This window comes from Nannobrachium achirus (assembly GCF_963921795.1).
Source record: "Nannobrachium achirus genome assembly, chromosome: 3".
Taxonomy (NCBI): domain Eukaryota; kingdom Metazoa; phylum Chordata; class Actinopteri; order Myctophiformes; family Myctophidae; genus Nannobrachium; species Nannobrachium achirus.
Window position 1 is genome coordinate 19,881,639 of NC_137812.1, and position 22,715 is coordinate 19,904,353.

The 22,715-nt window shown below is 41.1% G+C and overlaps 3 protein-coding genes across 3 annotated transcripts; all 3 read right to left on the reverse strand.

The window, feature by feature from the left end:
* Positions 1-96: 96 nt before the first annotated feature.
* On the reverse strand, positions 97-576 carry LOC308280986 (acyl carrier protein, mitochondrial-like; the record flags this gene model as incomplete). Its single annotated transcript, XM_080721026.1, has 1 exon — positions 97-576. The coding sequence occupies one exon, from the start codon at positions 574-576 to the stop codon at positions 97-99; it is 480 nt and encodes a 159-aa protein (XP_080577152.1).
* A 6,911-nt stretch (positions 577-7,487) lies between these two features.
* LOC308282074 (GTPase IMAP family member 9-like) lies at positions 7,488-15,300 on the reverse strand (the record flags this gene model as incomplete). Its single annotated transcript, XM_080722418.1, has 3 exons — positions 7,488-7,584; positions 13,969-14,641; positions 15,294-15,300. 3 exons carry the CDS (start codon positions 15,298-15,300, stop codon positions 7,488-7,490), a joined length of 777 nt encoding a protein of 258 aa, XP_080578544.1.
* Positions 15,301-18,469: 3,169 nt separating this feature from the next.
* Positions 18,470-20,670, reverse strand: LOC308282075 (GTPase IMAP family member 7-like; the record flags this gene model as incomplete). The annotated part of the gene is made up of 2 exons (XM_080722419.1): positions 18,470-18,507; positions 19,878-20,670. The coding sequence occupies 2 exons, from the start codon at positions 20,668-20,670 to the stop codon at positions 18,470-18,472; spliced, it is 831 nt and encodes a 276-aa protein (XP_080578545.1).
* Between the last annotated feature and the right edge of the window lie 2,045 nt (positions 20,671-22,715).

Below are 22,715 nucleotides of genomic sequence, written 5' to 3' on the forward strand. Positions count from 1 at the left end.
GTGTGACGTGTGACGGACGGACGGACGGACGGACGGCCGGTGGAGGTTTTCATAGTAAACTGCTCCCTGACGGTCGCAATAACGGTATATTTTAAACTATTCATATACATCCTTTTTGCCTGCAATATACTGCACGATTTCTCCCGGGCTCATGAGCTTCTCTGCCTCTTCATCTGGGATTTCAAATCCAAACTCATCTTCCATCGCCATGATGATCTCTACCTGGTCCAGGCTGTCAAGTCCCAGGTCTTTCATAAAATGTGATGTGGACTGCAGCTTCTCTGGGTTTATCTTGTCATATAGCTTTAGGACGTACATGACGCGATCCTTGATGGTCTCCAGGGTGAGGGGAGGCAGGTCTCCATATTGTCGACACAGCACACTGACCAGTGAGCTGGTGTGTCTCTCTGTCACCCACTTTGTCCGCTGGCTGAGGGCGACCAGAGACAGCTGCCGGTGGACGGTTGTCACCTGGGTGGCTGCGGCTCTAACGGCCAGGTGGCCGTTAGAGGGAAGCCTGCTGGAGGGCCTGGCCAGGGAGCGGACACACTGCAGGAGGGGGACACGAGACGCCATGACTGACCCCTTTTCAACCACTTTCTGTATTACACGTGGGTGCACAACTCAGTCTCCTGTCTTGTAACCACTGCTGAACTGGACAAGACCCGCTGAGAGAGATCCAAATAGGATTGAACCATATAGCATGCGTTGTTGCCTATATGCCGATTGCTATAATCTGTTCAGGATTCGCTGAGGGATCCAACAGAATTCTTCAGATGCTTTTGGCAGCAGTTGAGACAAAAGTCTAGGTGTTGGAGCTGCTAGGCAAACAGTCGTTGGTGCTCTGGCCAGACTGAAGGTACCAGCTCTGTTTTATACCCTGCGGCAGGCGTGTGGCGTGACATTGCTCTCCTTATATGGCCGTTGGCCCATGTTGAAATGAGACACGCAGCTGTGCGAGGAGAGGAAAAAGTTATCTGTCTGGAACTCCATATGTGGAGATAAGTGTGTCTGGAACTCTATATATGGAGATAGCCCCCCACCTCCATATATGGAGAGAAGTACATCTGGAACTCTATATATGGAAATAGCCCCCACCTCCATATATGGAGATAAGCACATCTGGAACTCCATATACTGTATGGAAATAAGGACATCATGTACGTATATGTGTCAGGAATCCATAGACCCCACAATGTCACACAAGACTGGCATCATAGAGTGGTAGGCGCTGTGACACACTAAGATGTGTAATCAAGTGGTCCGTTGTTTTGGATCATGTACCAAACTGTGACACGCTAAGATGTGCAATCAAGTGGTCCGTTGTTTTGGATCATGTTCCAAACAAAAGTGAGAAATGGTGCTGTGCCACATGCACACAAAAAGAGTGAAAAAAGCTCACGACTCATCAGAATGCAACGATATGTGAGCTTGATGTGTGAGCTTGTAGATTGGCTATTTTCTTGTTTGTTTGGCTATTTTCTTGTTGCGACCGTCAGGCCGCAGTTACTATCAAAACCTCCACCGTATATCAGTTTGTCCGTCACACGTCACACTTTTGCCCAACTCATATCTCCGCCACAGTTGCCCCTATCCATGCCAAACTTTGCACACATGCACACTCCTTGGCTGCCAAACCACAACCTCCACCCCTCATTTCTTACATGGCCCTCCTCTAGCGCCACCATCAGGCCGATTTTTGCAAAACACATTTTTAAACACTGCTCCTACACATTTTGGCCTAAAATCACGCAAAGTGGATGGCAAATCACAACCTCCACCCCTGATTTCTCACATGCCCCTCTTCTAGCGCCACCATCAGACCGATTTTTGCAAAACACATTTTTGAACACTGCTCCTACATATATTGGCCTAAAATCACACAAAGCGGCATGTCTAAAGTCATGTCATCAACATGGATCTGTCCCATTTCCCATATTCCCTCCTGATTGGCTATGATTGACTTCTAAAGTTTGTGTATGTGACGTGACCGACGCTTATCTCCCGATTAGGGAGTCTTACTGGTTTGTTTTTAGATTGTTAATGTGCAGTGGTGGAAAAAGTACTAAAATGTCTTTACTTAAACGGACGCTGACATTTAAAAAAGGGGGACAAACGGCTCTTTTATTTGCTAATATTGTTATGATGTCATTGTGGGAAGGCAATCATTTATTTTAATTGTCATCCGTACAATTGCACACTTTATTTTTTATCTGCTGTACTTGCACAAATAAAGGCATTCAGAACTGATTCAAAACTGTAGTAATTTTCTATCATTTCCTAATGTAAATAGTTTTCTAATTTCCTATGATAACACATTATGAAAACAAGTCTGAAAACAAGTTTCATTAACGTTTACTTTATTCGAGATCCAAGCCATGTGACGTAAATTGGTTAACTTGTCCATCGAGCACTGTAACTTCTTTGCTGGAAAGCAGAAAAAACGTTGTCCGCTGCATTCCTTGTGTTATGGCACTTATGAACGGTGCCTGTCTGCACTATTGTTACAGTAGTAAGTAATTTGTATAAAATGTGCATGAAAGAGTCACTGTTTACACTGTCTCTCTATTGTCTCTTAAAATGGCTGCGGCCACCAAGTGACAAATGTTGACGCCCCCTTTTGGAAATTCCCTTACCGTGTGGGAGACCGGGGCTCGAATCCCAACCCAAATGGGGGCCGCTCTCCATTCAGACATGTTGCCATTCAGACATTGACATCTAATTGTCTGAGCGGCAACACTTCCATATAGGGGTTAGGGTTAGGTATAGGGTTAGTGTCTGATGTCTGAATGGGGGGATGGCTGAATGCAGCATGTAACCGTCAGAAATTACATACAGTAATTCTCATAACCCATCTGACGATAAATGTGAGAAATCTTTGTGAGTATGTGAGTATGTAATCTGCGTATCTCGAGAACCGTTCGTCCCACCGGCTTCAGATTCGGCACGCGCGTTTCCCTCCATGGTGCTGAGTGCAGTGCCCGGCCTCGACCCGACCCAATATGTGGTTTTCCGGGACCAACGCAAAAGTTTCTGAATCTCCATATGCAGAGCTCATGTCTGACATCAGGCTGTTCCGGAGAAACTGGAACAAGCGCTGACTCAATGTGACATCACTTCTGCTGACTCATTCTGACATCACTCCTGTGCATTCCTCTATACTTTCACTTTACACTCTAGGTCAAGTATGCAGAGCTGATGTCTGACCTCAGGGTTTTCCATAACCGGCACAAAAGGCTCTGACATCACGTACGCCACATGAGTCAATACAGACTTCGGCACATGCGTTCCCCACCGCAGCGGGGAGTGCATTGCCCGGCCTCGACACGACCTGATACCCGGTATTCCAGAACCGGCACTGTGTCTGCAACACAGTCAGAGGCACAGACAGATACAGAGATCTCCATAATGGGCATAAAGGGACACAGACAGACAGATACAGAGATCTCCATATATGGGCATAAAATGGACACATACAGACAGATACAGATATCTCCATATATGGGCATAAATGGACACAGGCAGACAGATGGTCAAAACACTTCCTATGACAACAGGTATAATGGAGTTTGCATTAAAGGGTGGGGCATTCATTCCCTATTTACATCATTCCCGAGTAGGCCGGTCCTCGACTAGAAGCTCGGCCGCCCGTCAGGCAGATACAGAGATCTCCATATATGGGCATAAATGGACACAGGCAAACAGATGGATACCTGAAAACAGGTATAATGGGGTTTGCATTAAAGGGTGGGGCATTCATTCCCTATTTACATCGTTCCCGAGTTGGCCAGGTCGGGGGCCAAGCTTCTAGTTATTTATAACACAGAGATGCTATTGACACTAGGCTATCTATGTCAACACGTCTTTATGCTCTGGGAGTCTCAATAACATTTCTAAATGATGTTTAATGTAGCAGAAGAGGCAATTCATTGGACAGTTTTGCACAATTTTAATATGCCAGATAAATCAAAATATGAATCCACTGTGCGGACTACACCATGAGTACAATAGACCATAATCACACCGCAGCAATCTTGGATCAGATGCCCACATGGGGTGGCAAAACATCTGAGCCTGCATTACAAATCATTGTAAACAACAGAGCTATCGTCCCAAAATATTTGTTCTTTTCAACCAATTTCTTTGAACAAATGGGTAGATGACAAGGTCAACACCCCAAAAAGGATTCAAAAGAAGGGCTGCAGTTAGTACAGTAACTGGATTGAAGGGTACATCCACCATATTCAAGGTAAGTTAGGTTGCAACATTACTGTGTACCAAGACTTGCTACAGTATCTGTGCAGTGCTATCTCCACCGTCATATTAACTTACTGTATTGTGATTTTTGCATGTTAATCATGAATCAATCTAACATGATAACTTGCATCCTAACAACTTAAGTAGTGCTAACATTAATGAATGAGATAAATTCATGTTAACATTAATTGCAATAATGTCAGTCACTTAGCTGTAAGTATGAGCTACTTATAGTTGCTGATGTTTCCATGCTAACATTGTTTTATTTGTTGTCAACAAATAGTTAATGAGGGGGTAAATCTCGCTTTTGCAAACGCCGATCATTTCGACCGGAGGGTTAGCGACTCACTCCACGGAGGTTAAGGTTAGGGTGAGGGTTAGAGTCGGGTGTCGAAAAGATGAGATGTAGTAACAGCGACACGCTCCCTAATGAGGCAGGGCAAGCACTGCACAGATAGCAAGGCTGTACACATTAATGTTGCAACTATTCAATCCAGTTACTGCAGCCCTTCATTTGAATCCTTTTGGGGATGTTGACATTGTCATCTGCCCATTTGTCAATTTGGCCAAAGAAATTGGATGAAAAATAACTAATAATTTGGGACCATCGTTCTGTTGTTTACAATGATTTGTAATGCAGGCTCAGGTGTGTTGCCACCCCATGTGGTCATGTGATCCAAGATGGTCGCGGTGTGAATAAGGTCTATAACGTTTCATTGTGAATAAAAACGTAACCACAGTGTGGCTGCAGTGTAATGTACCATGTGCAAAAGATCAGAGGGATATCTGCTTTATGTATTAATTCAATCACAATATAGGCTACAATCACACAGTGATTCTGAGACTGGGTTCAGATTTTTGTTTTTGAAGCTAAACTAGCCAAATAAATGTAAAATCATAACTTGTCCCAAGACACTATACATACTGTATTAAGCAATAGCTTGCTCACGGAGGATAGCACAGTGATTCTCAGATTGAAGTCCCCATATTAAAGAAATATATACAGGCATTGACACTATAGGCTGTATTTTGATTGTCTTAATTACTAGCTCTTATGCCTTAACTTAAAGGCCTGTCCATCCTGTCTCCGACCACCAAACCTTTCATCTAGTTGAACCAGATGAAAAGTTCGGTGATCGGAGACAGTATGGACAGGCCTTTAGGTTATAAGAGCTGGTACTTAAGACAATCAAAATAGAACAGGTAAATAAAACCTTTGGGCAGGTGAAGTTTGCTTCTCTCCTCATCTGAGAGGGGACGCAACTGTCTATAAACACAACACAAGATATCTGTCTAAACACCTGAGCGTGGCCAGCACACTCGGTCTTCTGGTCTGTGGAATGTAAAATAAGAGCACTGTTTACCTATAATGAGCTGTTTTTACTGTTGCTAGACTTGAAAATATAAAATAACAAGTGTGAAAACATAGACGTCTTCAATCATAGCTACATGGTATTTGGTAGTTGGATTTGGAGGTAAGACATTTTATCGCACAGCCCCGGAAAGTAAAGAAATAATTGTTAAATTGAGCGGTAATTAAAATCTTACCTGTCATTTTATAATGAACAATTTACTTTTCGGGGCACGTAGTGTCAACCCTTGTATATATAGCATAATAATCAGCTATTTGAAAATAGGCAATCTACAAGCTAAGACAGCATTGCACCACAGTCATTAACTCATTTCATCACCATTTCCCCTGCTGTTTTATTTGGCCTATAACACTTGTCAAACCGAGCAATTTTACACAAGCTACACACCCAAATGGATGTAAGATCTATTGAAATATCAACCCACTGTGCTGATTACACCATGATACACATACAAGTACAATAATGTTGCATTGTGAGTAAAAACATAACCACTGGGTGGTTGCAGTATAATGCAACCATGTGCCAAATATATAATCACAGGGCTATCTGCTTGATGTATTATAATTAAAAGTGCATTCAGGTATTATGATCCAATGACTTGAGTGCTGTCCTTACTTGCATGAAAGCACCAACTTCAGACAGTGTTTACTGGTTGAGCTGTAATCACAATACAACAGGACAGTGATTCTCAGACTGGGGTCGGGGGGACTCCTTTTTTATTATAGGAGATACAGTATACAGTAGAGAGAGAGAGAGAGAGAGAGAGAGAGAGAGAGAGAGAGAGAGAGAGATACAGTGTATATATATATATATATATATATATATGTTACAGTATGTTTGGGTAACTCAGGACGTTCTATGTAAGAGCGCTTGTTTTGTCGTTCACCACACACTAATCACCACCAGATGGCGACGTCAGCCACTGCTCTGCCATTCACTAGTGAAGGCGCTGACGTCACTCGTTTGCGACTCTCTTTCTTTATTTACTAGCCTAGCCTAGCCTAGCCTAGCCTAGCCTAGCTTAGCCATTAGCTCCATTGTAGTCACTTGGACAGGGCGTTTATCGTGGGCTTGCCCAGGCCTTACGGCCTGGGCATAAATATAACGATTGCATTCACCACGGCTTCGTAACTCGCGCGGCGCTCCGCCGGCCGCGGCCACTCGCGCCTGCGGCGCTCGGGGGCGAAGAGCAGGACCAAGGTCCGCTGGCCTTCGCGCCGCTTGCAATGTCGTGGACAATCGAGCGGCTCCGGCATAATATACTTTGTGCTTGTTTTCAGCGAGCCCATGCAGTTTCTGAATGGGCCCAGGTCTAAAGGTCAGGTGGCCCTCCAGAACCCTGGACCAACTGAGACCCCAGAACTCAACCCTGAATTTATGGAACCAGAAAGCTTTAACTTTCCACATACAGTATAGCTCTGTGTGGTGTCCTTATGCCCTCTAGTGTTCAACACAAGTACTTGCATTTATTTCACAGATCTCTGAAGCCATGGCAGAGAAAGGCTCTAACTGTTAACTCCTCTTGTTTTCACCCAGTGCTGGTGTTGGATATTTCCCACCAGGAAGCAATAAATCACTCACAAACATCAATAACAGCAGTAAAGGGTCATTGTCCATTCATTCACGTTCAGGTTTTGTGATGTGTATAAAGAGAACAGCTTCATAACTCATCATCACATCACACATCTACCTGATACCTGACACAGAAGATCTCTCTCTCTCTCTCTCTCTCTCTCTCTCTCTCTCTCTCTCTCTCTCTCTCTCTCTGCATTGCTATAAAACTTTACATATAATTCATTCTGTAATAAGATTGTTTTGACTTCAAATAACACCTTTTTGTTATTTATCTTTTTTGTATCAGAGGATTATCCAACAATTATCATCATCGTCAACTTCATCATGAAGTCTCTCCTCATCCTCAGTGTTCTCCTCTGTGTTGCTCTCTGTGTGAGATCTGCTGCAAGTAAGACAGTTAAATTGTAACACATTGACTGTCTCTAATATTCACTTATACAGCTTAGATGCAACACATACTTGGTTCAGACACCATATGTGTCCCAGCACCCCCAGCAGCTAGTCATCTCGGGGACTGTCATTATTCCCTGTAGCCAAAATGATTTTTTTATTTTTTTTTGCTCTTTTTTTTTTAATGCCACAACAGCATCTCATAATATCTAGGCTACATTTCACTTAAACGCCAGAGCTTAACTCTGCATGTAAATAAGACTTTTTTTAATTAATGTGAGAGATCGGTACATAATTCTGTTAGTCCTCCCAGTTTATATTAGCTAAAATGCTAACTAGCCAGCCTTTGTTAGCCGTTTGTAGCCAAATGCGGTAATATCGGGACTCCATTACTTAGCGTTGCAACCCACAGTATTTATCCCATTAATTTAATGCCACGTGTGTTCCAAATGAACAATTATTAACCACGTAATGTATGATTTTGTGTATTATTATTTATTATTCTTCCGCCGTTCTTCCGCTGTTTCTTCTTCTACGCTGGTGAAAATGATCCGTTCCTGCCTGGAGGCGACTGTGACGTATGCGTTTGTCTTCTGTGAAGCTCCGGTGCGGAAGCTTCCTTTGTCACTGAGTTAGCTTAGCATTGAATAGATCAGTGTCGTCCTAAACTATCTAATTCTAACGTTCAGGGTGTTTGTTTTTTTGGACAATAAATTGACAGCCAAGAAAACATGGATGGAATGCAATCGTTCACTCGCCGTCGGAAAGTTGACTTTAGAGTAGACTATTCTGGTTGACTGGCTATGAGTGGCTAACGGCTAACGCTAGGGTGACCATACGTCCTCTTTTGCCCGGACATGTCCTCTTTTAGGGGGCTGTCCGGCCTGTCCGGGGGGGTTTTATAGATTCCTTCAAATGTCCGGGGTTTCGCGCATATCAGCGTTAAATCATGGGCATTTACAATGCACGTTCAGTGGTTCGTTTGTAAACACAGCGTGAAAGACGGATTTCCACCCCTTAACCCCGGAACGTGTATTATTCATACTACTCTGCTGTCTCCGCTGCGATCCCTCCCTCCCTCCCTCGTTCAGATGCGTCGCTGTTCAGACCAGACTCAGAGCAGAGCTCGGCAGCTTGCGCTGCGCAGAGCCGATTCAGCCGAACGATAGCACTGCAAACGCAATTAATGCTGGTTTATTACACTGATGAAATGCACGACAAGTGCCAGTGTTTTCGTCTTGGTGACCAAATGAGAAGCAGAGCGTTCACTCTGCAGTCTGCATTAAAAGCTGGCACTTCTGTGTCCATTCCATCACAACTAAAGGTATTTAGACACTGCAAAGTACAAGACAGTCTGTGCGAGGTGAGAGCTCTTCTGCTAACTACATTGACAGAATATGTTTTTGTTGTAGGCTACAACCTTGTAAAGCTGAAGATACGGTGGTTTGAAGAAACCACCGTATATTTTATTTAGTTTATTTGTAATACAAAGCTGAACGTTCATACAGGAGTCAAGAGCACTTTAAATCAGTGGATCTGTAAAGGGTCAATTTGGAACCCCCTCAAAAATAAATACATAACTAATAATATTAGTGGTATAGGGCAGTGGTTCTCAACCTGTGGGTCGGGACCCAGGGGGGGTCTCCAAATTATTTTGAGGGGTCCCCAGATGATTAACTTGATGTGCAACATTGTTTTCTCACTCAACAGTATGAGTACCTCTAAAATGGCAAATTAAACAAATATTAGAGGCAGAAATTGTGAAAATAGCCGATCTACCAAGCATGTAGATCTGCTATTTTCTCAATAGAATAGAATTATACAAAATGTAATGCCTCAACTGTAGTGTTTGTGCTCGTAAGGGTGGAGGGGTCTCTTGTTTAAATATGATTATTTTGGGCTAATATATATGTGTGCGTGCGTGCGTGCGTGCGTGCGTGCGAACGTGCGTGCGTGCGTGCGTGTGGTATGCCGGGTAGAGTGTCCTCTTTTTGGGGATTCAGAATATGGTCACCCTAGCTAACGCTAGCTAGCGTTAGCTAGCGCTAGCTGCAGCGCTAGCTGCAGGCTATAAACAAATAAAACGTGACCCAACTCTATTGTTGCTCTCTTCTACAAGCTCACAACGCGAGGCGGTTAAGCCTGTAGATTGTGTTTTATTATCAGGTCAAATAATCCTTCTGATTGAAGTTACACAAACACTGATTATGCTACATTTAGCACAGTTAGCCCTGTTGCACACGTAATGAATTCACTTCAACCTCGTGTTGAGCAGTTAATCCTATTTGCTACGTACGTCTACAAAAACCTTCATATTTCAAAGATAACGTGCTTACTGAAGTCTCACAGATGTCACAGTATGGTACGCTCAAGCAGAATTACCCGTATCTTTCGTATTGTTTAATAAACTGCATTTTAATCCGATCAGATGCCATTTTCTGTTGTTTTTCAGCCATGCGACCCCATCGGTTGCGAGGTGTACTGCACTTAGATACATTAATACCTTTTTAAGGAAACGACGACCGATCGGATTAAAATGCTCCTCATTAAATAATACGATCATTACGGGACATTCTGCTGGAGCGTACCCTATGGTGACATCTGTGAGCCTTCACTAAGCAATTTATCTTTGTAATCTGACCGTTTGTGTAGACGTATGTAGCAAATTGGTTAAACTGCTTCACGGTTGGCGCACTGTAGCGTCTTTACATTTAGCCCAATAATGCTTGAGATGCTGTTGTGGCATTATCTTTTTAGAGAGCAATAACTAAAGTTTAAAACATACATAAACCACTTTAGCCCTATGTTATACCAAGGCTATTTGAAAATAGACGATCTACAAGCTCACAACGCATTGCGGTGCGACGCGTTGTGAGCTTGTAGATCTGCTATTTTCAAACATTTTGTACTTTTACTTTTGGTACTTTAAGTACATTTGGATACCAATACTTTTGTACTTTTACTCAAGTACATTTTTTATTCTGGACTTTTACTTGTAACAGAGTGATTCTACATTGCAGAATTGATACTTTACTTTATTATAAAATGTTGGTACTGTTTCCACCACTGTGTAAACGTTTGTGTTCTCATGCCAATAAAGCTTCTTTGAATTGAAGATTGAATTGAAGATTGCTCCCCATGTGGCGGAGTCAGGTCATTGCAGGTTAGAAATTTATTTAAAACTTGAATATCTCAAAAGTCCTATTTCAGCATGGCATCATTCTATAAGCCATATCTTCAAAACTGTTGGGTCAATCTCCACAACCAATATATCATTTTGTAGCTATGATCCCCAGCTTTCAAATGAAATGAAAAAATGAAAATGAAAAACATTGCAATGACTGGCTCCTGGGGAGATTGGGACACATATGATGATGTGACAGACAAAGTCAGTCATAAATATCTGTAATTATCATAAGAAGCAAACAATACTTTTTGGAGCTGTGTGAAACACAGGCTCCCTATACGTAGCTTTGTGGGTCTGTGTGTGTGTGTGTGTGTGTGTGTGTCTGTATGTAGCCTGAACTTCCTAAACTTCGGCACGCTACTAGTCCCACAGTTTTGCCACCACACACTCGCGCCATATGTCAAATCGACCGGCTTACTCGGGAATCGTCGGCTAGTAACTTGCTAAGAGAAAGGTTCAATAGTTTAATTGATATTAATTTATTAGTGAATTAATTTTCCCCATTGACTTATAATGGGAATCGCAAAAACTCACATTCAATTATTTGTCTCTCGCAAACCATAGGGGCTAGAGTTTCAAGACTTGGAGAGGAGGTTCATAATGATTTCAAGGATTAAATAAAAAATAATTGTGTCATTTGGCCGCATGGTGGCGCCATAACACCCCACTTTACGTTTTGGCCTGTAACTCTTGAACCGTAGGTCGGAAAATTAAAAATATTTTTTCCCTGGATTCCTTGGGTCATGACGCATCTCCCCATATAGGCCACGCCCATTTGCGCCATGATAGATTTTCCGCCATCTTGAATTTACTCCAAAACACACTTTTTGCTCCTTTTCCTACATATTTTCTTCAAATGTCACAAAAATCGGTACACATGATCCACACACACACACACACACACACACACACACACACACACACACACACACACACACACACACACACACACACACACAGCTCCACTTCACACGGGTGTGATTTTTTAACTTTTAGATGACATGCTTATTGATTTATTCTTCTGTTTTATAGCGGGCTGGTCCCATCATAACTGTGCTAAGTTGGACATCCATCTGTATGAGGAGTCCAGACTCCAGACACCTGCTGATGATGAGGAATGTGTGTTACTGTATGTGTATGACTTCTTTATTGAGCTGCAGTGACTTCCTTGACAAGTCTAAACAGTAGGTATTACCATTATTATTGTTCTCACAAAAATATGCCTTCTGTCTTGGAAGTTGAAATGATCCATTCAAATGTTGTAAAAAGATAATGTGTACAGTTGTGTTGCTAACCACACCAAAAACATTGGAATGGTATTATTTGAATGTCACTTGAAACAATAAATAATTATTTAGGCTACCATTCTGAAATGCAGTTATCATTCATGTACTATACATTTTAAACTAAAGGTGTGCCTACAGACAACCGTTTCTGTAAGTATAAACACAGGTGGACACAGGTAAACAAACAGAGACCTCACAAGACATCATACTCACACATTGACATTTTCAAATCAAGATTTCATGCTGAATCTGCCAGCCGAACAAACCAACTAAATAGATTTGCATTTGCAAAATGTGTACCGGACGGTGTGATTATACAAGCATGTTTTAACAGTAAATGAGAGACGTTCCCTATGTTGCAATGATTTTTTCTCTTCAATGTCTCGCGTTGCCATGGTTACCATAGACTTCCATGTAATTGTGCAATTGTGTAAAAAGTGCACGCCCATGCCTAGATGATGCACCACGTGTGTAGATGCTGTTCACAGCTTTCAAACAAAAAAATCCGCTTGGAAATCCGTTCAGGCATTCATGATTTATGGGCCATTATGTTTTCTTCAGATGTAAACAAACATGGCTGCCATGTTTGAAAGAATGGGTTGGTATGGGGGTTAAACATGCAATTTCGCGATCGCGATCATGCCTAATACATTTGTGGAGGTCCAAAAAAATTTTTTGAAAAAAAAAGTTTTTTTTTTTTCAAAAACGGCCCAAACTCGGGAAACTCGGGGTTGGCACAGCGTTGGTATCAATACAAACTCGGGAAACTCGGGGTTGGCACCAGATGTGTTAATAAAGTTTACCTCGTAGGTTTTGCAACAATAACAAGATCAACTGTGATGGTTTCATGCCATTTTATTAGACAATGCAATACAAAATAATCCAAGCCACTACAATGCATTTCTATTGTAAGCATATTTATAGGTAAAGAGCTATCAGCAGGACTATCAGCGAGACAGTCAGTGTCATGGAGCAGCGTTCATCTTTGACATTCTTTTTTGATAAAGTGCTAATACAGTAGGAGAAATAATTAAACAGTATTGATATGTGCTGTTGGCCACTGTACAGCACCAACATATGAGGTAAATTAAATAACCTGCTGAATTCAGTAGAACCACACATTTTCCAACAAGCTAAGCCCATACAGTATGTGATATGGCAGCTGAGCTATGATCATACTAGTTTCACTGGTCAAGCAGAAGTGAGAAGTTCAAAATCTACAACACAAACAAATATCAATCCACTGCAGCATATTCTCACCCCCAAGTAGTCAGACACCTGACGCCCTGTCAAGGACCCAGTTAAATTGTAGAGAGTAAAGTATAGAAAAGTATAGACAAGTATAGTATAGTATATACAAGAAACAACTGTGATAATTACTGTAAGTAAAGCAATCATTGCTGTTGTGTAGCAATCATTCCTGTTGTAAGAGTAACACAAATCAAAGTCTATAAATGCTATATAGGCTTATTAGGCTACTGTGGGTGGCTACCCTTTTACCCAACCCTCACACCAAAAGTACAGCTGTATGGTCAAACCCTTCATTTCATTACAAATTTAAGTTTTGTTATTTGAAACATGAGCTATGTAAATTGATGTTTGAAATGGATTTCTTCATTTGGATATATCTTGCTGAAGCTTTGTTATTCATTGGATACTGCATTGTTCACTCACTACTTTGTCCACTGCTAACACTTTCTCTGCTACTTTTAACAGCAACTCCCCCCCTGCCTCCACTAATTTTTCCAGCGCTTTCCCTATGAATGATCCCACTTTTTCCATTATTTCTTTTGCAACTTCCAAGGAGAAAAGGAAGGGGTTTGACAGCTCAGCTTGTGCTCTTGATTCTGCTTCAATCCTTTTCATTTCTTCTAATGGAACCACTCCTGGATGTCTTAACTGTAGCTGTCCCATCTTCTCTTGAAGAATTCTCGCCGTCTCTCCCCCTATTGCTCTCTCTGCATTTTGGAACATCTCATTGGTGTAGTGGCTTTCTCCGTTCTTCAGCACCATGGTCTTGATTTTCTCCAGCAGCTCAGTGACCTGAGAGCGATCCTTGGATTTGTTGTTGAAGACATGATAGCGTCCATCAACTTTCCTGACCAATTCTTTTAGTTTTGGAGTTAATTCCAAAATCTCTTCAATCGTTTGATCTTCGTCTTCAAGATCATCGCCACCAGTGAAGAGAATCATGGTGTATTTAGTCGACATTTCACCAAATAGCTGCCGAATAATTTCCACAGCTTTCTGCTCCTCTTCTGTGAATCTTCCTAGTTTGAGCACAACCAGGAACACGTGGGGACCAGGAGCAGCAAAACAAATGCACTGTTTGATTTCTTGGATGGTTTGCTCATGGGTGAACTTGGTGTCAAACAAGCCGGGCGTGTCAACAACAGAGACCTTTCTACCATTCACTTCACCTCTGACCTTCTTACAGCTCTCTGTCACAGATTGACCTCCAAGCTTGAAATTAAAAGCTTTATGACCCAGGATGGTGTTTGCACTTCTGCTTTTTCCAGTTCCCGTCTTCCCAACCATCACAATTCGAAGGTCTTCATCATTTATTATGAGAGCTAGTGGATTGAAATGATATGGTTATGTGTAGCCTAATAAATATTTGTAAAACAAAAAAACAAAAAAAATGACATTAATTACATTTTTCATTTTCTGTTTGCCTGTTTGGATAAAAGAAAAAAATATAAAAGTATATTCCTGGCAAGATACATACCTACTACTCCCTTCTCGCTTCTTGAATCTGCACGTCAATTGAGTAGGGGCGTCACAAGGGGGGGAAGAGTGGGACTGAGTTACTAGGGCCCAAGGTGGAGGGGCCTTAATTATTTTATACTTTAGCTATTGAAAAATAGCAGATATACAAGCTCACAGTGCCGCGCTGCGAGCTTGTAGATCTTCTATTTTCTTAAAGTTGTGAAAATGTATGCAAATCCTTGAATATATGTATTTCTTAAGCCAACATTTGTAACTCAAATTCTACGTCTGAGGGGGTCCCTGGAACTAAATGTTTTGAGGTGGGGGTCCGTGGCCAAATACATATCATTTTGGGGGTCATTCACATGAAAAATGAGCACCACTGACATTCCTTCAAAGACTTGCACACATTTTAACGAATTTTCAAAAATAGCTATTTTTCAATAGTTAAAGGACAAAATAACACAGTGAATCCTTGTACCCAGGGCCCATAATTTGGTGTGATACCCCTGGTACCATGCATCATATCTATAGATCTGTGATATCATTATGATTTCAGTAAGAATTGACATGTTAAATGTATTGATTTATTGGTTAGCCTATTCACACACAACACATCTGGCCGTAACTTTGGAATTGACCGATTCATCAAACTAGAAAAAAGCTGCAAATGTATTGAAACATGTACTTTATTTGTATACATGTAGGCTAGGTTGTAATTGGGAAAAGCAGACGAGTTATTAAATAATGTGTTGTGAATGCAGAGTGTTATATAATTAACAGAACAAAGTTATTAACCATTTACGAAACATTTGTTTGGGTCTGGCATTTACAGTAATGCCTTGACCAGGCCACTTGTGATAATAATACAAAAAAGTCTGACTTTATTTGAATCACATGTTCATATATCAGTTCATTTTATTTCAGCATCAATTCATTAATTAACATTGTTAAAAGCCTCATCTCTAATATTCTGAATCCTGAGTTATAAGTCAAGTGAATGGGCTTTATATTAATATGAAGTCATGTTGCAAGCTCTCTGTTCTACATCAAAACACCTTTACAGTGAGGCATGCACACACAGACACACACGCACACACACGCACGCACGCACGCACCCACGCACGCACACACACACACACACACACACACACACACACACACACATACACACACACACACACACGCATGCACGCGCATGCACACATACACACACACACACACACACGCGCACGCACACACACACACACACACACACACACACACACACACACACACACACACACACACACACACACACACACACACACACACACACACACATAATGTGGGACACATAATTTAACATGAATACAGATGGGGAAGGTATAGCAACCTCCAAAAGTAATGAAGGTTTACCTGCACCGATATTCCAAAATGAGAAAACATTGGGACACTCCCAAACCATATGAAAGAAGGTACCAAGGAATCAATTATCCATGGCAAGGATATTAGTTATTACTTTAAGTTGTTATATTATTGTAATGACACATTATTATGTCCTGCAAATGCATTTCTTGCACCGGTTTCTTTCCCTGCTTTGCTTTTCTAATTTTTATGGAGAACAGAGCTTATTTTTGCAGAAACTAGCAAAAATAGATGATCTACAATCTACATTTTCTGCAAATCCCCTGAAAATATTGCCAATGGCAGGATGTGTGAAGTTTTGAAATGGCACATCGATATACAGTGAGGTCTCAGTATCTTACCTGTTTCAATATTGAAGTCCTAATGTAGGCTAGTTCTGGAGACATAAAGGAATTATTCAGACGGGCTATGAAGTTCCACAAACCAGGACCTCACTGGCATCCCTAGTTGTCTGTGGTCTCCATCCTTTTATAGCTTACATTTTGGGATCCCTTCAGTGGGAGGAGTCAGAGGTCTGCAGTTTCGGTGGATAAGATCTGATATACCGGTTACACCGGTAGGCCAAATGTATAATGTTTCAAAGATTGCTTTGTGAACATGCACGGTGCATCATTATCAGACTTTTAACCTTCAGCTTTTGTTTGTTGTTTGTTGAGATGAAGCAACAGTGTTGTTAAAGTTCAATATCATTTTGGATCCAAAATTGTCATATCTTGGCCTTGACTTTTATGTTGATGATGTCCTCAATAATACTTTTTTTTCTAGCAAATAAACAACAAATTAGCTGAATATTTTTTTTTTATGTTTTCGTTTTAAATTATTATCACAATAATTACAGATGTTACATCAGTCTTAATATTCCAAGAATATGACATATTGATGAACTACCGTACTGTTGGTATGAACTACACAATATCTTCCTCATCAGAACAAATGAAATATCCCTTTAAATGAGAAAGGCTTTGGATATTGTTGTGATTCCATGTGCAGGTGTGTTGTAAGTGGGCTAAACTTGACAGTCAAAATACATGATAATTGAATAATGGAATGCACAATGCATTAAACATACCGGCTGAGGACAGTGTTACTTGAGGACAGGAGGGGAACAGGTTCTACCAGTTCTAGTTTTCTGGCAAGGTATCTTTAATAGTTGAAAAACGTTGTGATTAGATCAATAAGAGCTATATATCGTTGTTGTAAAGCCCTGCTTCATCACACAAGGCCGTCGCACAAAAGTAGTGAAAACAGCAGATCTACAAGCACACAACGCCTCGTGTGTGTGCTTGTAGATCGGCTGTTTTCACTAGTTTAAATCATTTTTAAAATGATGAATGCAAAACGAACGGATTTTGGACATACAAAGTTTCCACCCGACAACGATATATATATATATATATATATATATGTTACAGCATGTTTGGGTAACTCAGGACGTTCATTGTAAGAGCGCTTGTTTCGTTCACCACACACTAATCACCACCAGATGGCGACGACAGCCCATAGACAGCCATTCACTAGTGCAGGCGCTGACGTCACTCGTTTGCGACTCCCTTTCTTTATTTACTAGCCTAGCTGGGCGGTGTTTAGCCATTAGCTTAGCCATTAGCTTAGCCATTAGCTTACTATGAGCGTTTATCTTGGGCTTGCCCAGGCCTTACGGCCTGGGCATAAATATAACGATTGCATTCACCACGGCTTCGTAACTCGCGCGGCGCTCCGCCGTCCGCGCGGCCCTGGCCCGCTCTTCGCGGCCACTCGCGCCTGCGGTGCTCGGGGGCGAAGAGCAGGACCAAGGTCCGCTGGCCTTTGCGCCGCTTGCAATGTCGTGGACAATCGATGGGCTCCGCCTGGAGGACGTTGTTGTGGGCGACCGCTTGTTCCGCCCCGTGCGGCACCGCGAGTGCTCCGTTTCTCGGCCGTCCTGTTTCTCTAACATCCGGTGACATATATATATATATATATATATATATATATATATAGGGAAGCAGAAGGACCCATGCAGGTTAGATTCTGGGCTCTAGCAATGTGTCGAGATGTGCCTGAACAAGACCCTTCAGCCCCTGCAGCACCCATTGCACTTGTTATATTTCATTAAAGGGATATTCCACTTTCAAAAAAACCTTTTGGTCATTTTATAGCCTAATCAAGCTTTTATGAACACCCTGAACAGTTTTTAATTTGCTTGATTCAATATTTAGATATTTCATATTTTCATGTAACTTTATTTTACGATATCTCCTGCTGACAAAATGTATGGTGTTGGTAAATCACAATGACATACAGTATTAGCTCTGTTCGCATCCAGCATTAGTCCCCCACATGTCTGCAGAAATAGAGAATGACACTGAATAAGAGTATTTTTATTGCAATATGTTGGTGATATATCCTTCAGTATCTGTGACAGGGTCCCAGGGAGTGTGCGTCCACTAGATGGCTCTGGACAGCTAGTGAGGACTGCACAGTAAAACCAAATGTGCTGTGCTGATGTAGGCATCAAATAAGGTTGTGTTAATCAGATACAGTATTTCACGATTATACTAAGATATTTTGCCCTTTTTTTTAGATCAATGTGAGGTTTAAAAGCAAGAGTTTAAATGAAAAGGCTTCACTTTATCCAGATTTCATGTTGTTGTATTTTGTTTAGCATGTTAGTGTATCACAGTAGGCCTACATCAGCACAGCACATTCCTATTTCGATAAGAACCATCTTCAAAATTAAAAAGAGATTGATTGATTGATTGATTGATTGATTGATTGATTGAATACTTTATTAACATTTGCCAAAAAAGACACGTGGCACAGATTTATACAAAATAAGTATGTCCCAATTATAAGGCTTGTTTCCTCTAAGGTACTTTAAGACTTGTGAACAACAGAGATGGGAAGTAATGTAGTCGTTGAATGAGTACTTCTTCTACTTTTACCAAAGTTTTTACACAAGTAACTGTACTTTTATGTATTTAAATAATTTAAACCAGTTGCTCCCAAACCTTTTAACCTGTGACCCAAAAGAGAAATTTGATGTCTGCCTGCTAGTGAAAATAGCACTGTGAGCTTGTTAGATTGTATATTTTCACTTCTGCTTAAACGTTACATTTGTGGAACTTTGTGGAATTTATTTTAATTGTTTACATTTTATCTATGAAATTCTAAAAAAGAAGTACAAAAAACAATGGGGGGATATCAACTCGCGACCCACAAAAATCGGTCCGTGACCCACAATTGGGTCCTGACCCACTACTTGGTTTACAGTCATTTATACTTTTCTAGGCTTTGTTATATCAGCAACTGTAGCCCCTGCTGCAGCCCCTACTTCACCCCCAATCTTCTTGCCTGCTTCCGACCCGGCCAACCCGACCAAACCTCCAACTACTCCACCAAATACTATACCAACTGGGCCAAAAAGAATTCCCACAGCTGCCCCAGTTGCAGCGCCAGCCACAGGGCCTGCACAAGCCCCATAAGATTCACCCAAAATCCGTCCGACACCAATAAATCTGTTTCTTCTCTCAGCTATATATCTTGCCTCTTCCTTCATTCTCTCGACATCTTCTCTCTCTTTCCTCAACTCTTCCGTCTCTCTAACTAATCTTTCTTTTGCTTCATCATGTTCTTTTTTTATTTTGTCATATTCTTCCTTCAGTTTCTCCTCCTTCTTATGTCTCTCTTCCTCTGCTCTCTCTTTTTCTTTACCTTGTTCTTTTTTCATTTTGTCACAATCTTCCCTCTCTTTCCTCAACTTTTCCATCTCTCTAGCTAATCTTTTTAGTGCTTCATCTCGTTCTTTTTTCACTTTGTCAATTTTGTCCTCAATTTCTTTCTCCTTTTTACGTCTCTTCTCTTCCTTTGCTCTAAGGATTCTCTCTTTCTCTTCCTCTATTGCTCTCTCTGCCTCTTGGAACATCTCAGTGGTGTAGTGGCTTCCTCCATTCTTCAGCACCATGCTGTTGATTTTCTCCATCAGCTCAGTGACCTGAGAGGGATCCGTGGTTTCGTTGTTGAAGACATGATAGCGACCTTCACATTTGCTGATTAGTTCTTGTAATTTGGGACTTTTCAAAAAGTCTCCAACTGGTTTACCTTTGAGCAGGTCTCCACCAGTGAAGAGAATCATGGAGTATTTATTTGACATTTGGCCAAATAGCTTCTCAATCATTTCCACAGATTCCTGCTCCTCTTTTGTGAATTTACCCAGTTTGATCACAGTCAGGAACACGTGTGGACCAGGAGCAGCAAAACAAATGCACTGTTTGATCTCTTTACAGGTTTCATCTTTGCTAAACTCTGTGTCAAACAATCCTGGTGTGTCAACAACAGAAACCTTTCTACCAGCTACTACACCTTTAACCTTATCACAGCTCGTTGTGCAAGATTCAGATGAAAACTCAGATTTAAAAGCTTCAGAACCCAAGATGGTGTTTCCAGTGGCACTCTTTCCAGCTCCAGTCTTCCCAACCATCACGATCCGAACTTCCTCATCATTCATTATGAGAGCTGAAGGATTAAAAATGATATGAGCGTGAATGCTAAGCAGCTGAGCTTTCAAATAAACACACACACACACACACACACACACACACACACACACACACACACACACACACACACACACACACACACACACACGCGCACACACACACACACACACACACACACACACACACACACACACACACACACACACACACACACACACACTTGTCTTGGAAAAACTAAAGTCTTTATCAATATACCTTCATGCCCTTTTTTCTTTCTTGAATCTGCACTCATGTCTGTTTTTTTTTCTTACTCTGTTTTGAGAGAGAGAGAGAGAGAGAGAGAGAGAGAGAGAGAGAGAGAGAGAGAGAGAGAGAGGAGTATTATGTTACAGTTTTTTTTCAATTGACACAAAAAGCAAAAATTAGGCACAATTTTCACAACCTTTACTTCTGTCCCCAATCGCTTGACTCAATTTGTTACTACTTTAGATTTCCTTATCATATTAGACTCTGACTTTCCTTCTTTACCCTCTGATGTCAATTTCACATCACCTTGTTGTCAAAACACAACACACAATTTTCAGGTTTGCACACACTTCTCACATAAAATCTCAAAGCATCAATCCACAACACACAAATATTCAAATCTCTAAACTTTCAGGTCTGGCGTCAATTACACATCACCCTGTTGTCTAAAAAACACACACAATGTTCAGTTGTTGCACAACTGAACATTGAGACAGGAACCGGAGGCAGAGATGGGCACAAAATACAAAAAAATATTTTAAATACAAAGGTACAAATACCAGGATACTGACAGTATCCTGGTCAGTATTAGACCAAGTACTGACCAGTTTCTTTCAAAATATTTGTTTTTGTTTTTTGTGCCCATGCATCTCTGACCAGAGGCATGATGCCTACATCTACTGTACAGTAAATCAAACCTTGTTTTGGATGCATATTTGTGTGCTGTTTTATGTTTGACTATGAAAAAGGTAGGCCTACACTGAGTCATTTTACAAAAGGAGAAATATCTTATTCTCCAGAGCCATGCATGGTCATTCTTATGGTGTGTTCCATTTCGACAATTGTGTTTTCAATTTTGCTCTTCAGTGTTCTGTACATGCTTGGTAGTGTTCAGCCAAAAGCTTATTGTGTTTATTCAATGAATGGTATGTGTGTGTCATGTGAAAATATGTCTGTGTTTACCAAATGAAAACACAAGTTCCATTTTGTGAACATGATAAGAGATTTGATGGCAAAGAGTTGTTTTGCAAAGGGATGCCAGGGTACTGTTTGGAGTTTTGAAAAAAACGTACAGTTTTGAAAAACGTGTTTTAGCAATCGAAAAAAACTGTAACAACATACGTGCATGCATTATGAGGACAATATAGCAGGTTTTTCAAATGACCACATCGGGTAGCAAGCAGACAATCAGAAGCTCAAAACGGCATATTGGGTAAAGGCAAGACCGGCCCGCGGAAGCTTCTGATTGCCAGTGATTGGCTGCTTGCCACCCCTTGTGGTCATGTGATCCAAGATGGCCATGATTTGAATATGGCTAATAGTGTCAGTTTGCTTGCCTTCAGTTCTGGGTGCCTGACACAGTGCCCTGCCAGCCTCCACCTTCTCTCTCTGACCTTGTCCGTGACCCAAGGTAGGTCCGAGGTCCACAGTAATGCATTAAGGGCCGATTCATACTCCACTTTTAGAGATAAATGTATTTCGATTCGGGGAGTCACAAAATCTCGGTGGCACTGCTTCCGCGCATCGCCACACGCTGAAAGTGAAAGTGAATTTGGCACAGTGGCCATTGTGCAGGACTCTGCCACAGCGTGGGAACTATTGCTGCAGGTGTTCCAGCACCCCATGGGGAAGTTTTCATTGTTTTATTTAAATAAGAAAAGAACAAATCAAACATAGCAAAAATATGTTGCCTGTTGTTTTCGTTTTTTATTTATTCATTTATATATATATTTTATATATATATATATATATATATATATATATATATATATATTTCCATTATAAAATGGATTAAAAAATGATAAAA